At 43.9% G+C, this 15,188-nt stretch overlaps 6 protein-coding genes across 6 annotated transcripts; 2 read left to right on the top strand and 4 right to left on the bottom strand.

Moving 5' to 3' along the window:
• Positions 1-45: 45 nt before the first annotated feature.
• On the bottom strand, positions 46-2,308 carry J056_003974 (Magnesium transporter ALR2; the record flags this gene model as incomplete). Its single annotated transcript, XM_009269183.1, has 2 exons — positions 46-1,701; positions 1,748-2,308. The coding sequence occupies 2 exons, from the start codon at positions 2,306-2,308 to the stop codon at positions 46-48; spliced, it is 2,217 nt and encodes a 738-aa protein (XP_009267458.1).
• An 82-nt stretch (positions 2,309-2,390) lies between these two features.
• J056_003973 (uncharacterized protein) lies at positions 2,391-4,817 on the bottom strand (the record flags this gene model as incomplete). Its single annotated transcript, XM_009269182.1, has 5 exons — positions 2,391-2,788; positions 2,832-2,904; positions 2,954-3,620; positions 3,668-3,896; positions 3,947-4,817. The coding sequence occupies 5 exons, from the start codon at positions 4,815-4,817 to the stop codon at positions 2,391-2,393; spliced, it is 2,238 nt and encodes a 745-aa protein (XP_009267457.1).
• Positions 4,818-4,861: 44 nt separating this feature from the next.
• J056_003972 (U3 small nucleolar RNA-associated protein 10) lies at positions 4,862-11,164 on the bottom strand (the record flags this gene model as incomplete). The annotated part of the gene is made up of 6 exons (XM_009269181.1): positions 4,862-5,419; positions 5,467-7,304; positions 7,355-7,659; positions 7,707-10,088; positions 10,139-10,753; positions 10,803-11,164. 6 exons carry the CDS (start codon positions 11,162-11,164, stop codon positions 4,862-4,864), a joined length of 6,060 nt encoding a protein of 2,019 aa, XP_009267456.1.
• Positions 11,165-11,200: 36 nt separating this feature from the next.
• Positions 11,201-12,121, top strand: J056_003971 (Protein NIF3-like protein; the record flags this gene model as incomplete). The annotated part of the gene is made up of 2 exons (XM_009269180.1): positions 11,201-11,872; positions 11,918-12,121. The coding sequence occupies 2 exons, from the start codon at positions 11,201-11,203 to the stop codon at positions 12,119-12,121; spliced, it is 876 nt and encodes a 291-aa protein (XP_009267455.1).
• Positions 12,122-12,237: 116 nt separating this feature from the next.
• On the bottom strand, positions 12,238-13,220 carry J056_003970 (Mediator of RNA polymerase II transcription subunit 7; the record flags this gene model as incomplete). The annotated part of the gene is made up of 5 exons (XM_009269179.1): positions 12,238-12,504; positions 12,551-12,616; positions 12,675-12,799; positions 12,844-12,910; positions 12,963-13,220. 5 exons carry the CDS (start codon positions 13,218-13,220, stop codon positions 12,238-12,240), a joined length of 783 nt encoding a protein of 260 aa, XP_009267454.1.
• A 64-nt stretch (positions 13,221-13,284) lies between these two features.
• On the top strand, positions 13,285-15,013 carry J056_003969 (DNA primase large subunit; the record flags this gene model as incomplete). Its single annotated transcript, XM_009269178.1, has 6 exons — positions 13,285-13,373; positions 13,430-13,500; positions 13,546-13,871; positions 13,919-14,020; positions 14,070-14,207; positions 14,255-15,013. The coding sequence occupies 6 exons, from the start codon at positions 13,285-13,287 to the stop codon at positions 15,011-15,013; spliced, it is 1,485 nt and encodes a 494-aa protein (XP_009267453.1).
• Between the last annotated feature and the right edge of the window lie 175 nt (positions 15,014-15,188).

Genomic DNA, 15,188 nt, shown 5'->3' with positions numbered 1-15,188 from the left:
TAATGCAATATCCAATCCATGGAAATAGATAAAAGTTAAAGCTATTTACTCTCCAATACGTCTACGGCGACGATCGTTACCTTGCTTTCTCGCTTGTATGATCCAATACCAGACAAGCAAAGCAATAAACCAGAACACGCAAACCAATCCTACAACTACCAGTCCAAATGCTACAAGTTTAGGTTCACTTCCATCTGGATTGAGCAGTGGTGGCCCGTTATCAGTTGGGTCAACGGGTACACCATTCCTAGGTTGAGTAACGTTCATACTAAACGCTTGGGTGATAACCATCATTGGTAAAGAACAGACAGTGATAACAGACAGTACGAGAATAGTATTGTCTGATCCACTCTTGGAAACGGCGTGTCCAAGTTTCAATTGAGCTAGGTAAGCCAGATGCAACGAGCTAATAACACGTTCATCGTGCATCAATGCCTGAGTTGATGAAACTACGTGATCCTCAATATCACCAAAATGTACTATCATGTCTCTTAATGCTTCTGATTGGTACGGGTTTTTAATATTCTTGCGTTTTTCCACCATTCTCGCTCTCAGTTGCCTAATTACATCAGATTTTGAGCTCAATAACCTACCCAATCCTGTAACAAGTCTACGGGTATCTGTTGTGCGTTGCAAGAGGTAAGATTGAGAAGTAGGGAAAAATGACAAGAAAGTAATCTCTTTTGGTATCAAAGATTTTGGGCCTTTTCCTGCATAATTTTCGACGGAAAAAAGCTTGCGGATTTTCGCCAAAATTCCCTCCTCAGTCTGTTTCTTCTCGGACTTTTTTGTTGAAAGCTGTTCCGGTTGTGAAGGTGGTGGTACATCTATCACGACACTTTTTGAAAGACTATTATCGGCGCTATACCGCGCAATTTTAGTCTGTCTTTCACGCTCTACCTTCCTAGTATTCCTCTTCTCGCGCCATTCTGACAGCTGTGATCCATCCATGATACCGCCAAGCAAGGGCGCTAACGGACCCATCTTGGTCTGGGAACGTTTAGGAGTTGTTGGTGGTAGCGGTAGCTCAAATTTCTTCGTATATGACATTGAATCAGGTGACTGGTCGTACTTATCTTTTTCCTTTTCAGAATTAACGTACGTATCCTCTGATTTTTTCTCCTCATGTATTGGAGCTTTGCTTCTCTTCTTCGCTAGACCACGTGGGTCAACAACGAGATCGTCAATCTCTTCTGTCTCCCTTTCAACATACTCAATAAAAGGTAAGAAAGCGTCCACCAAAGAGTCTAGCAGTCCATGAGCTATCCACTCAGGTGCTATCAACGATATATCTGAGTTCTCAGCAAACATGCGTCTAATTACACGGTCTGTGTGTGTAGCAATGTTATCGAAATGGAATGATATGACGCCCTTTTCGAAAATAAGTAAGTATACGTTGATACCACCAACGCCGACACCCTCAACGCCCTCCTTACCACCTACACCCTCCACGATTCGCATGCGCTTTTTTGCAATATTGTCATGAACAGTATCGTCTGAAAGTAAGTCTGGGGAAGGGTGCTCGACGGAATCATCTGCCTTTCGTGTTTGCCCCGGAGAGGGATCAGAGAGTCTGAAGTAACGCTCATCTACACCTCTGAAAACAATCAAGGTGTATCCCAATCCGGAGAACGTTTCCAACTTCTCGCGGGTATCTTGCTGCAAAATATCTTCTTGAGTGAGTGGATGTAGTGGAAATATCTGCAGAATGTGAGTCTGACATATATCTCTCGCTATAATCACAAACCTTAGTCAGTGAACGCATGTCATCCCACGTGGGAGACTTAATGTCGAGCCACCATACGCCGTTGTCGCCGCTAGATTTTGAACCACATGTAGATTCAATTGAACGATAGATGGGTGACAGCTTTGTGTGCCTCTCGATGACTGGCTTGTGGAGACTCTTAAGGCTAATCAGCATGAAATCCTGACTGAAATCAGGTTCTCTGAGCCTTGATCGCCTTGACCTCTTTTTCAACTTTTTCGATTTCTGTCTGCTCAAAATAGAAATTGATCTTCTTGGAGATAAGGTTGATGAGTTTGAACTGTCGCTTGAATCAGAGGATACAGAGAGTTTGCGAGCCCGAGAGCGCTTGCGCTTTCTACGTGGAAATGAGAAATTTGAGGAGTCTGAAGATCCTGAGTTGTCGCTGTCGTCCGAGTCTGAGTGCCCCAGCAAATTGAGCACACCTTCGACAAGCTGCCTACCAACACCTAAACTAGATTGCGTGGAATGTCTCGATAGTGATGTAGGTGGTTGCGTGTTGCGGTACACATCCTGCGTCTTTTCGTCGTAAAAGTCTCGCATTTCGACTTTATCCGATCATGGACGTCCTCAGTGAGGAATGAAATGAGGTAAATTGTGCAATAAATTAATAGTACAAGATAATTTATTCCTCCATATCTTCATCTTCATCTCCTTTCTCTTCATCCGACTCCATATCATCACCGTCCATATCAAAGACTAGACAGCCATAACCGGCGTTGGTTGACAAAGCAGCTATTCTACGACCAGGAAGTCCATTTAAAGCCAGCTCGTTAATCGGTTCATCAGATTTTGAAAGCGTTCTTTGCTTGTCCAAAGGTGCTATTATTCTGCTGCCGTCGTATGCAAGATCATGGTACGGAACACTGGCCAGTATATGCTCATCGTTATCCCTATCAAACACTAGGACAATGAGTGTCTCTCCATCAAAGTATCCATAATCAACTACACGAGTTGTAGGAAGATGTAACCGTTGCATTTGCCATTTTGAGTCCTTTTCGAGAGCTGTCTTAAGCAAAATGACTGAAAATTTTAGCAAAAATCATATCTTTCACAACTCACTCACTTTCTGAATCGTTCTGTTCGTCTGTAAGATGATATGAGTATGCAATGTTGTGATACACTGCCCCTTCCTCCGTCTGATAATCTTTTGTCAAAAATATCTCTTAAGTGACACTCAAGACCCACCTGTATGACGTTCTCTCTGAATGTTTGCACATTTTCAAGAGATGGCATCCTAGCTCGCATCTGTAAATCCAATTTGACATCGCAATTATCTACTGCGCCTTGCATTAGTGATTTCAGATTGTTCACTATCCAAGTTGTTGTTGACATGACGTCAGCCTGCAAACTCGACGTCCGAGGTATCTCAGAGGCTCTTCCTTGGCTGTGACGACCTCTTATAGGTAAACCTGAACCAGAAACACGTCTGTCATTACTTTCCCTTCCTTCTATGAGCTTGTTGGCCTCTTTCAAATTCTTTTGGGCTTTACCCAGTACTGTATCCATATCAACATGTTCATCGCTGTCCTTATCACAAGGCACAAGGTAGTCATTCTTGATCAGAAAGTCGTCTATCTCGGTCATGGCAAAGCCTGATTGAAGGTATTGAATGACTGCCATAATATCAAAGTCAGGCTTTGGCATACTGACGACTTCATCAATCTCCTCTTGATTGAAGTACGCGTATTTTGACATTTGATATTTGAGAAACTTGGCAAATTCATTAAAGTCAATGACTTTTTTAGATATTGTCGTGGTAAGCTCCCATATCCTACTTGTTAATTTAGTCGTTGTGCTGATAATCTGCCTAAGGATCGGTTCGTCTATTGGAATTCCTTGGTAATTACCAGGACTTGAGCGAGTGTAAGCAAATATCTACGACGTCAAACATACACTTACGTTAAAGAAGTGACTTGTAACTCTTCGAATATTATCAAGGTCCTTTCTAATGACGGCACAATGTGGTATAGTATTAAAGACTGCATTTGATGCAATGATGATGAAACTGTCGTTGTCCACTTTTCTAGTGTTCTGTCTGTCAAGTTTTCGCCAATGAATTCTCTCAGTCCTTTACTTGTTGTACCCATGAGCAGCAATTGAATGAGAGCCAGTTCAGGCGTGTCTGTTGCTGTAATGAGAGTTAAGAATAGTCAAAGCTATTTTTAAAAGTTAGCTTACAGTGAGGCTTCACAAATTCATGTATCTTGTCGTGCCATTTGATCGATTCAGAACGAGGACCACCGTTATCAGCATACAGTTTGGTGAGACGCAAGATACCTTCAAATGCGTAGCTAAGAGTGATTGACATTTGGCTAGATAGACAACCTAAATGATGTATATCGCGTGGTATAATGATTCTTCCGTAATGAGTGAGCGTATATACATCCAATTGAGGTGTTATGATTAGACTGTCGTATGGTGAGGCGTTGGGCAGAGGTATTCGAGGTAATTGAAGCGTGCCTTGTAAATATAACTGGAGAAAATCGTCGTACCTACAAGCGACAACCGAACTAGAGCTGTCGAGCAGGGATTCCTCGCGAACATGTATAGCAACACTTGAAGACTCAATGGGGACAGCTGGAAAGCCACTTTTTGTTAGTTTTTGGATATAATCGCCGTCGTTTTTGTCATTCTTTGGTAATCTGAATGGCAGGAATTGATTGATTGATTTACTGACGTCTGGCAATGCGCCTAAGGTGGGAAGGTAATCAAAGTTTGTGCCATCACGTTTAGGTTTTTCGACTTTAAACGCGTCTACGCTGCATCCCTCTTCACAGCTGAAGTGGTGTACTGTGCTGCCATCCGTGACATCTAGTACGTGTACACTATCATTTTTGTCCACAGCCACAATGAATTTACCGTCAAAATTCCATTTGAATTGCTGGATCGCCAGATCTCTCTCCCAGATCAGAGAGCCGTTTACTCGGTACAGCTTGGTCGACTGCTTATTGTACATGAGCAGCAGATCCATTCTAGGACATATACTGTCCCTATTAAGCCGTAGCCCATGTTGGAATTTTAGTTTGTCCAATAGCTGATACGAGCCCATGACGGAAGTTGACAAAATATAAATATAATCCTTTGAATTACAATTTAAACCAAGTAAGATTCGAGTGATTCTCCAGTTTCTCCTTCGATTTGTTTGAGCAATTTCTTAGCGTTGTTGATAACTCTTTCATCACTGTCTTCAAGGCATTCAGTAATGAATGAGGATACCGTCTCTGCAATAAATCCAATCATTCTGTCAGGAATGGCTTTCCACAACGCCTGAGCTGTTTCCAATGCTACTACCTTGACGAGCGCGCTTTCATCTCTCATGTTGAGCAAAACACCGCCGTTAACTTTTCGAAGACTTGAATCGGTTCTTGATGCGTTCGCTGCCTCTACAACTGCGTTCGACGCTACGTCTCCGCGTGCCCCAGCCTTGGTCATCGATGGCTGTATTTTGATTTGAGCAACCAACTTGTCTGAAACCTTAACAATACGCTCTTCGGTCCAGAATGTACCTCTATCCATCTTGACTGACTTTGCAACCATATCGATAGCAGCTTCCCATAAAGTTGCTGATGATACTGACAATTTGCTGGCAGATTCATCCAACAAAAACAAAGTGTGATCATAAGAAATAGCTGTGTATGGCGCAATAATTGCCTGTTCAAATTCATTAGAATGTTTTGGTTGTATTGTGTCAGACTCACCTTCAGGCTGTCGAGAAGAGAGTTGTAGATGCGGTAAAAGGTGATGCGACGAGCGTCGAAAGCATCCTTCTTTGTTGCATCTTCAGCAAGATCAATAACAGCCCAATCGTAAAGACGCTTAAAGACAGGTCTGAACGTAGACTCATTGATCTTAACAACCATCTCAGCGAATGCTTCAATAGCTGAATCCTCAACAAGCACAACATCCATGTTCTTCTCTTTTGCAATAGTTCTAATGTCGAAGACCTCCAAGAACATTTTGAAAAGCTTCTTATGGTTATCCATAATGTAGCTTCTGTCGGCCGAGTGAAGACCACGCTTGAAGAGGTAGAGGAAAGCCTCGACTGCGTCCTGACTGGATGTCTGAATGACATTATCCCACTCATTCTTCAAGACGTTGATGAGATCCTTGCTTGGAACTTTACGGCTGAGTGCATTGAGCAGAGTCTGAATTTCTTCAGTATATCTCTCAATAACAGACTTGTTGAAGACTATACGAAAGATATCTTGCAGATATGCACCCACGAATGTAGGCAAATTGTTCACAACGCTTCTGATACAGTTTAGTGCACCATCACCGCTGCGGTCATCCTCTACAGCCTTCTTGGACACTTGAACAATTTGCTTAAGTTGTGGAATCATTCTTGTCTGTAATTTTGGTGTGAGTGACTCGAGCAGCAAGAAAGCAGCCAGTGGGTTCTCCGATTTGTTTGCAAAGTCCAACACTGAGGATACAGATTTAGACAAAATTGACAGTTCACCATTTACAGCTGAGTCTGCAATAGTCTTGAGCGCTCCCAAAGCCAACTCCTTGTCTACTAATCTAGCATTGTCGGATTTAAGGAGGTTGAGAGCGAGCTGAGCAGCTGAAATAACAGCATCTGATACTTGTTCTCTGTGTGTATCTTTGACACCCTTCAATCTGATGCTGAGCACTTGAAGAGCACCCAGACGGACATTCTCATTTGAAGCATCAAGTAATTCCTTAACAATTTTTGCAAATGAAGTTACTGGAATGACGTTCAGAACTTCAACAAGCGTAGTCTTTGCAACTCTGTTGAGATCATCGTTGCTCGTCTCCTCTGAGCCAAGCAAGAGGAGTTGGTTAATGATGGACATAAGCTTACTCTCGATAACTTTGTCATTAGAGATTGACTTGATTACACCCATTTTGATCTTAGTGATTTGAAATGCTTGTTCAACAAAGAATAACAGGGCGAGTGATTGGCGCTTCCATAAGGAGTTCTGATCTTTCGTTTTCTCATCAGGAGGTCTTTCTAAAAAGATATTTTGCTTTGGAGCACCACTGAGACGCTTGCTGAATGCTGAAACCTCACTGACGATTCTCTCCAAAGAAGTCAATTGTTCTTGAGGACCAAACGCAGTGACAATACCCAAAGGAAGGATGATTGGTGCTTGCCTATCTCCAGACGATTTAACTACCTTGTTTGCAGCCTTATCAACAAGCAGCATCAATATTGTTGATAAGTATTTAATAGGATCGAGCACCTCAACGAGGAAGCTGAACAGCAACAATCTTCTGTGCTTTGGTATATGGTTTGATGCGTCAGTGAATGTCATTAAGAACGGTTTAGAAGCCTTCATAAGTGATTCTTGATCCTTAGCTTGGTTTTTGAGAGAATCAACCACAACTGGCACCACACCTTCAATGGTCTTTTGCACAACGTTAAACGAGAAGCTATCATCGCGTTGAAGGATGTTTGCACCCATGAAGGTGAAGATTGGCATAACGTTGTGTAAAACATTGTCTGGTGCCAACTTTGCGAGGGTTGAAATGAGCAGTAAAGCTTGTTGGAAAGTTTGAGGGTTCTTGGAGACTGTAAAAAAGTTAGTATTGCAGGGTTATACAATCTATTATAGTACACACCTCTAATAACGTTGACAACAGTGTCAATACGGATAGCTTGAGAGAGGTTGGACCAGTCTTCAATAGACTCACTCCAATCTTTCAATTGACTCAAGCACATTTGTTCAACGTAGTCGACCTCGCTATTGTCACTCCATCCAGCAACAGTAGCGTGTATTTCTGTAACCTGAGCCAACGTTTCGAACGTAGAGATAAGTGCTTCTGCGGATGGCTGAGGTGAAAGCTCAGCTGACAATGCGCCAACCCAGTCAAAGATGCTGGTCAAGCGAGTAAGAAGACGGTTTTGAGATGGTTCACTTGGCGTCCTGGACATGCAGTTAGTTGTTTTACCAACATTCATCTCGATACTCACTTATCAGTACGAGAGCGCTTAGATGTAGGTGGCTCAGCCTCTGATGCACCACCAAGCTCTGTTCTGGTCAATTGCAGAAGAGAGGTGTACGTGACTTCATCAAGTGCGATGCCTTTGAGCGCGTCGCTTGTGATTTGCGCAAGACGGATCTCTGGTCCCTCGATAATCTCCATTAACAGCTTTGACACTTCCATCTTCATATTGCCATCTAGTACACCAAAGACACCGCCTTGCATACATCTGAGGACGTAAGGAGTGTATTCGACATTCTGGAGAGATTTTTTGAAGAGAGTGTAAATCTCGTCGTTTTCATTTAGTAAAGACTTGGAAGCGCTTCTGCTGAATGATGAGAAGACACCATCAACAAACTTATCCTTATCTTCAACTTCAGTATTCTTGACAAGCTTTATCTCTGAATCAGTTGCTTGCGACTCTAATAAAGATTTGATAAGTGGTGTTAAGGTAGCTAATCTGTTTGCATCCCAAATATCAGCAAGTGATTCCATAAGAATGCGTCTAGCTTCCAAGTTCTGCCAACCAACAACATGTGAAAAGAGGTAGCAGATGATACTAACTCTCAACTGCTTCGAGAGTTTCTTGTCACTTTTACTCCTACCGAGTATGTTTGAGTGATAAGTAGTCAAATATCCGCCATCGTTGACAAAGTTCTCACTTTCGTCGTTGAGAACTTTGCAGTACTCTTGAACTTCATCTGATCCGAGGTACTGTATCTTCTTGGAGCTCTCGCCGTATATCTTATCAAAAGCGTACATGTTACCAGTCGTGCAATGCGACTTCGACAGCAGTTTTATGCAGTGGGAAGCACCTGAACGGATATCCTTCACTGGGTCTTGCAATCCAATTAGCAATGATGGAAGAATAGTCTGGTAATCAACACTAGCTTTAGGATGGGCAGATACTTGCAAGAAAGCTTCAGCGTGCTTAATTGATGCATTGCGGATATGACCACTTTGGCTCCTGTCAGTGTAGATAGAAGCAAGGAAAGCGAGTGAGGAGTCTCTCAATCCTGTGAAAATTGATCTGAGCAATGTGGTGGCTAAGCTGGTCAAAGTAGTTGGTGCATTAGCCAGTCTGTATGCAGCGTAACAGAACTCAGTCTCGAATGTGTGCGCTTCTCTAGACGCCTTACTGAGCCAAGAGATTTCTTTGAAAGTTATGTTGCTGATACCAACTGACAGTGCCAATGCAACGACCGAGTGGATAGTGGTTTCTGACTCTGGTTTTTTGTACAACATGGACGAAACCTTCTCAGTGTTCATAACAGCTAATTCATTCACTGATGAGTTTTCGAGCGTACTTCTGCTAGTATTCTCCAATACGCTAGCTGAAAGCTTGAGTTTGGGTTCACCAGATAATTGACTAAGGAGATGGGATGAAACGAGCAAGGCAAGCATACGCGTATTGTGTGCTGCATCAACTCGAATAAGATTGAAAAGAACGTCATGATCTTCCAACATATTCTTAGCTAACGATTGAGCTATGACGTCGTTCACTGTCTTGTGCTCTTCTTGAATGAGAATCTTGACGACAGGCTCTGCGACTCCCTTCAAAGCGCCTTCTTTGATGTTGGCTTCTTTTATCAACTGCCACAGCCTTTTTCTGCTATTTAAAGTCTTGGATGTGACTAGAAGCTGATTCCAAATGACAGGAAGAATGAGTTTCGATGAATAACGACGTGCAAAGTGGTTCACAAGGAAGCTGACGTGAGCCAGTACGACCTCTGATGGTACGCGCTTAGCGTTCATTGATTGGTCAACTGCTTTTAGGATAGCTTCAGCGCTGACGTGATCAAGAACTATGTCAGGCTGGGTGTAAAGCGAGGTGATAATACTTGAGACGTCATCTCCTAGCCTTGCTATTAAAGTATCTTGAACAAAATCCTTATCATCGATTTGACCTGCTTTTATTTGATCGAGCAGCTGGGTTACGGCCAATGCACGGGTGGTGTTGTCTGCAGCGTTAGTCGACAAGAATAGAGTGGTTGCATTGTCACCAGTGTCCATCGTCTTGTGCATGCCGTGAGAATTGGCATTGGTGAGTGCAGTGAAGAGTTGCTTGCGCTGAGCGTCATCGAGAGTCTTTTGATACTTTTGTATCGAGTTGTCAAATGTTTCTCCCCATCTCTGGTAAGCGAGACTGATAAGTGAGGCATACTCCTCGGCCTGTGCGTGTTGAATGAGGACGTCGCAAATTGATTGACCAACTATCTTTGAAAGCTTTGGAGATTCGAGGAGAGTAACGAGTGTTGATTTTGCAGTATCACTATCCTTTACTTTTGCCATGAGAGTTGGAATGAGGCTGGCGATACCTTTGTCGACACTGTAGTTGTCTAGGTAGCTTAAGAAGCGGTTGCCAAGATCACTATTGAATGGTGTGGATTAGATTAAACAGAGCTAGTGCAAACAACTCACTGGATAGAGAGGACACGTTTGGCGTAATCTTCATGAGCAATTTGAACACCCTGAGCGTCAATGATTGCAAAGAGAGTGAGCAGAATCTGATCAACCTCACTGTCAATTTTCTTGTCATCTTTAAGAGCTTTGAGCATGGATACCATGAGAGAAGTAAGGAGCTTATCACCGAGAGGCATCTTCTGAGCTAAGACAACGAAAACCATTCTTGCAGCATATTGAGCATCCTTGCTGGATTTATTACGAAGGGTAGCTCTAATAGAGGCGTAGAGGGTGGTCAATTCACCGTCTTGAATTTTTCTAGCTTGCTGAATGTATTCCAACAAAGTGATAGTCCAGAATGAAGAAAGTGGTCTATGAGTGGAGACGACTTCGAGAGCGGAAGGAAGGGATTGAGAGACGAGCTTGAGAACCTCGTGATCAGATTTGATTGCTCTCAGTAGGATTGATCTTTGCAGCGCCTGGTGAGATTTCTTGACAGGAAGCAAGAAGGAATACTTGTTGCTGCTCGATGCAGGAGGCAAATTGAGCAGCTGCAAGATTTTTGAAAAGCTTGTAGAGTCGTGGTAAGGGAGGAAGGCAATTAAAGTTGCGTCTATATTGAATTCGTGTACTCTTTGGAGGGGGATATGAGAAAATGAGAAAAATTTCAGAACAAACGCACCTGAACTTTCTAATGAGCCACTCCAAAACCTTGGCAGCAGCTCTTGTAGGCAAGTGAGGGCTGAGCTTAACGAGGAATCTGTTAAGGGTAGTGTTAAGCAGCTCGACTTGGGATTTGTTGAGGGAAGTTCTATCGAGATCTTTGACGGGGTCTGTGAAAAGGGTGGACTCAAAATCTTCAAAAGAAGAATCAAGTTCTTTGAGCTGATCGTAACCACCGATGGCTAAGAGGTGTATATCACTGATATCCAATTCAGCCGCATGATTTGGTTCGAATAGATAAGAGTCCCTTTTCGAAGGCTTATTTATCCTTGCAGCGTCATGGCTTGCCAATTGAGCGATTTGGTCTTGAAGACTGCTCATGGCGTGAATGAAGAAGACTTTTCAAGGGAAACGACGATGGCGACAACGAATGCTAAAATTGTTTCAAGGGCGATGCAGAGAATTGCACCGTTGGAGTTGGCAGATAAAAGCTGGGATAACGTTGGTCTCCTTGTGGAATCCCCTCAGCGTAATGGATCTGGACAGCATGTTGTCATCGTCAATGATTTAACAGAGAAAGTGTTCGATAGGATTATCAGTGATAACCCATTCGTATCCGTCGTTGTCAGTTACCACCCACCCATCTTTAAACCATTGAAATCCATTACAACCGATAATCCAATACAGCGCACACTTCTCAAGTGCATTTCAAATGGAATTAGCGTATATTCACCCCACACCGCCTGTGACGCTGTCAGGGGCGGTGTAAATGATTGGATGTTCACTGCTATCACCGGTCACAAGACTTCAAACGCAATCATTCCTACCACTTCCACCATAGACAGTCATCACGATGCTGGAATGGGTAGATACGGCACATTCGCATCCCCACAGGATCCTTATCGTAACCCCATGAGGATAAAGGAGGTTATAAACCACATAAAGTCTGTTTTCAATTTAGACACACTTCAATTCGCCGATGGAGGTAAGAAACATATCAATAGCGTGGCCGTTTGTGCCGGTTCAGGTTCCTCTATACTTAGCAAGGCTCCTTCAGTCGACTTGTATGTCACTGGTGAAATGGGACACGTAAGATTCCATCTTTTCATCTATTAAGTCACTCACATTTAGCAGCACGATGTTCTTGCAGCTGTTGCCAATGGCACATCTGTCATTCTTCTCAATCACAGCAACTCTGAGCGCGTATACCTCCAAACAAGCCTGAGAGACGCGTTGACCGAGGCTATCCAAATTGAGCGTGAAGAGGCCAAGCTCGAACCAGTGAAGTGGAAAGTGACTACTTGTGTCGAAGACAAGGATCCTCTTGTTTCAGTATAACCCGGAAGGATTGCGTGTCCTGAGTACAATCAGGCTATTCTCATCTATTCTCATCTATTCTCAGCGGTACGCCAGGCTTAATGTCCATTAGTACAGAATCTATGCATATTTTGATATTACAAGTCGTTAATGAGTTCTAAAAGTAGCTGTTGATGCGATACATTTGCTTTGTCTTTGTCCACGTCCATTTGATTGTCGGCGTGATTGCAGTGAACTTGAGATTCCTTGACCCTCTTAGTCACCCTTTCTATCACAGCAGCTGATGACTGCTGTATTTCTGCCATCTTATCCCTTATTTCCTGATGCTTTGCTTTGATTTCCTCCGTCTTGGCTTTGCGTTTGTCCTGCTGCTGTTGCTGTAGATGGGAAAGAGTCTCTCTGGCCTGCAAAGATTGTGAATATGTGTTGAGAAAGATTAAGATAGCTCACCTGCATCGGACGAAGCTCGTTGATGATATGATGCATGTTGATACCAGTCAGCCTAATGTGCTCAATCTGAGTAAAGAATAGTGTTGGGGTGTTGTCTGATGAACGTTCTGTGTAAAAAACCCACCTTATCCCTCAGTCTCGATAACGGATCAGCGTCGATTGGAGGAGGTGGAGCTGTGAGTTCTTTGGTGATATCCAAGTGTGTAATCAGGATAGTCCGCAGAAGTGCATGTAATGCTGGTCTCTTATCTGCTTCCAATTAGAGAGCTACAACGAGTGAAAAAGAAGCCCACCAGTCGTATCATCTGGGTAGAGCTGCTTGACGCCGCTATCCTTCAAAGAAGGCAGACTCTCTTTGAGCTGGAAGTGGTTTAGCACATACGCAGATACGCATCGCAGCAACACCACCCACAGGCCAGATTTCCCCGTATGCACTGTAATAGCCATCTTCGACAATCCAATCAACGCGAGGCTTGGACAGCGTATATCTGAGATCAACGCCTATGTCATCGCCGCACTGCTCCTTGTACCACTCCCGGAATCCGTCTGTCGTTGGTGGGATATCGGCGGGGACGCTGTCGACTAAATCGAGATTATGCTGCGTAAAATACTTGTAAAAAGAAGGCGGCGCTGGGAATGTGCTTCCGACTTCGACAGTTTCATTATCCATCTCTCGGTCTCGTCGTCGTCGAGCAGGAACCCATCTCTTGCTGCACAACGACGAAGACAGGAAGATGAACTCAATAAGCGGGGCAGCGAATAGAAAAGGAGGCGCATTGGAAGTAGACAACTACAATGGACTCTATAAGCACAGACTTAATTTGTAAGCCGCGCTGCTTGTCCCAATTCCAATACGCGTGTTGAACGCGACGCGTACAGCTACCAACAAGCACCACTACTTGAAGTGAGTTTGGAAGAATTTGAAAGCTGGGCTATAGACAGGCTCAAGAGTGCGTACACCCCTATCCTTATACCACTCCTCTCACGCCCAGCAGTCCTCGCTGAAATTGAGGCTTCTCAAGTGAGGAATAGACCGTTCAATGATACAAAGGCTGTGATTAAGAGCCAGTCTGCTAAGCTGCTCAGTCTTTCTACCAATTACACTAGAACTGCAACGTTGGAGGCTGAGAGGAAGAAGGATCACGTCAGTCACTACGTTCTCAGACTGGCTTTCTGCAGATCTGAGGAACTTAGGCGGCGGTTTGTCAAGGCGGAAACAACACTTTTTAGAATCAGATTCGATGACGCTACGACGGCTGAGAAGAACGCCTTCTTGCATTCGATGAAGAGCAGCCAGTCGAGTAAAGTGGATTGGGAGGAGGTGTGTCAGGGAATTTTACAAACCCTAGCCCTCACAACGACCCACAGGTAGACGACGTCGAGAAGGAGAGCTTGAGACCTTTCCTTATCAGCTCGAATCCAGGTATCGCAATCAAACCAGCTGAGTTTGAAAAGGAGCTCTATTACAAAGTCAGCTGGGTTTTCTTATCTCTATGCTTTGCTTACACTTTGCTCCCAGGTCAAATGGACTCAAGTTCCTGAGCTAGTCGAGAGACGCCGCGTCTTCCTGAAGCAAGGATACGCTTATGTGCCAATGCGCGAGCAGACATCGCTCATCCTCAACTCTTTCTCCTCGCAGCTGCAGCAAGCTTTAGAGGTACGTGAGGCGCCCTTGATCTTTGATTCTTGACCGACGCTTTACAGTTCACAGCCAAAGCGCTTCCACGTCTCGACGAAGACAGTCGACTGCTACCAGTACTATCGCATCTATCCCTGTCATTCCTCGCTGGTCTTTCATCTGAAGCTTTCGACCCCGCTTCCTTCAACTCAGATCGCAAAATCTCAGCCGAGTCGATCGACATGCTAGCCAAGAAGCATTTCCCAATGTGTATGCGCAGCTTACACGACAGACTGCAGAACACCCACCACCTCAAACATTTCGGCAGGTTGCAGTATACACTTTTCTTGAAAGGTATTGGTTTGAGTGTAGACGAAGCCATAGTGTTCTGGCGCAAGAGCTACGGTGCCAATATATCAGACGACAAATTCAACAAGGAATACCGATACAACATTCGTCACAGCTTTGGTTTGGAGGGTGGTCGTAAGTCGTATCCCCCACGTTCATGTCAAAAGATTATCACACAGGATCAGCCAGGACCCCAAGATAATCATGGCTGTCCTTTCAGACACTTCTCCTTAGATCATCTCGTTCCTTCTCTACGCGCTACATACGGTATAACAGATACGAACGATCTAAATGAAATCACAGGTGCTGTAAAGGCGCAGCACTTCCACGTAGCTTGCACGAGGGTCTTCGAAATAACCCATGCTAATAAAGGTGTCAGAAAGGGCGATGGTTTGGGCGGTGGCGAGAGCGTCAACCATCCTAACAGATACTTTGAGCGATCGTTGGAGCTGTCTGGAGAAGCACAGGCTGAGCCTATGACTGTAGATGGTGCTTAGACCTGTCCAATGCCCCAATGCTGCTTGTATTGTTTGTTTGTCGATACCACATCCTTATCTATCTACCTATAAATGTCATGAAGATTGAGGTGAGAATGCATAGCACAAGAAATCCTTGTATACAAAAGCAGAAAGAACGTGAAAGAGATTAAATCCTTCTAGGTTGAAAGTGAAT

Source organism: Wallemia ichthyophaga, assembly GCF_000400465.1.
Source record: "Wallemia ichthyophaga EXF-994 unplaced genomic scaffold scaffold6, whole genome shotgun sequence".
In the NCBI taxonomy this organism is placed as follows: Eukaryota; Fungi; Basidiomycota; class Wallemiomycetes; order Wallemiales; family Wallemiaceae; genus Wallemia; species Wallemia ichthyophaga.
The sequence above is the reverse complement of the archived record's forward strand: the minus strand, read 5'-3'. Positions and strand labels throughout refer to the sequence as shown.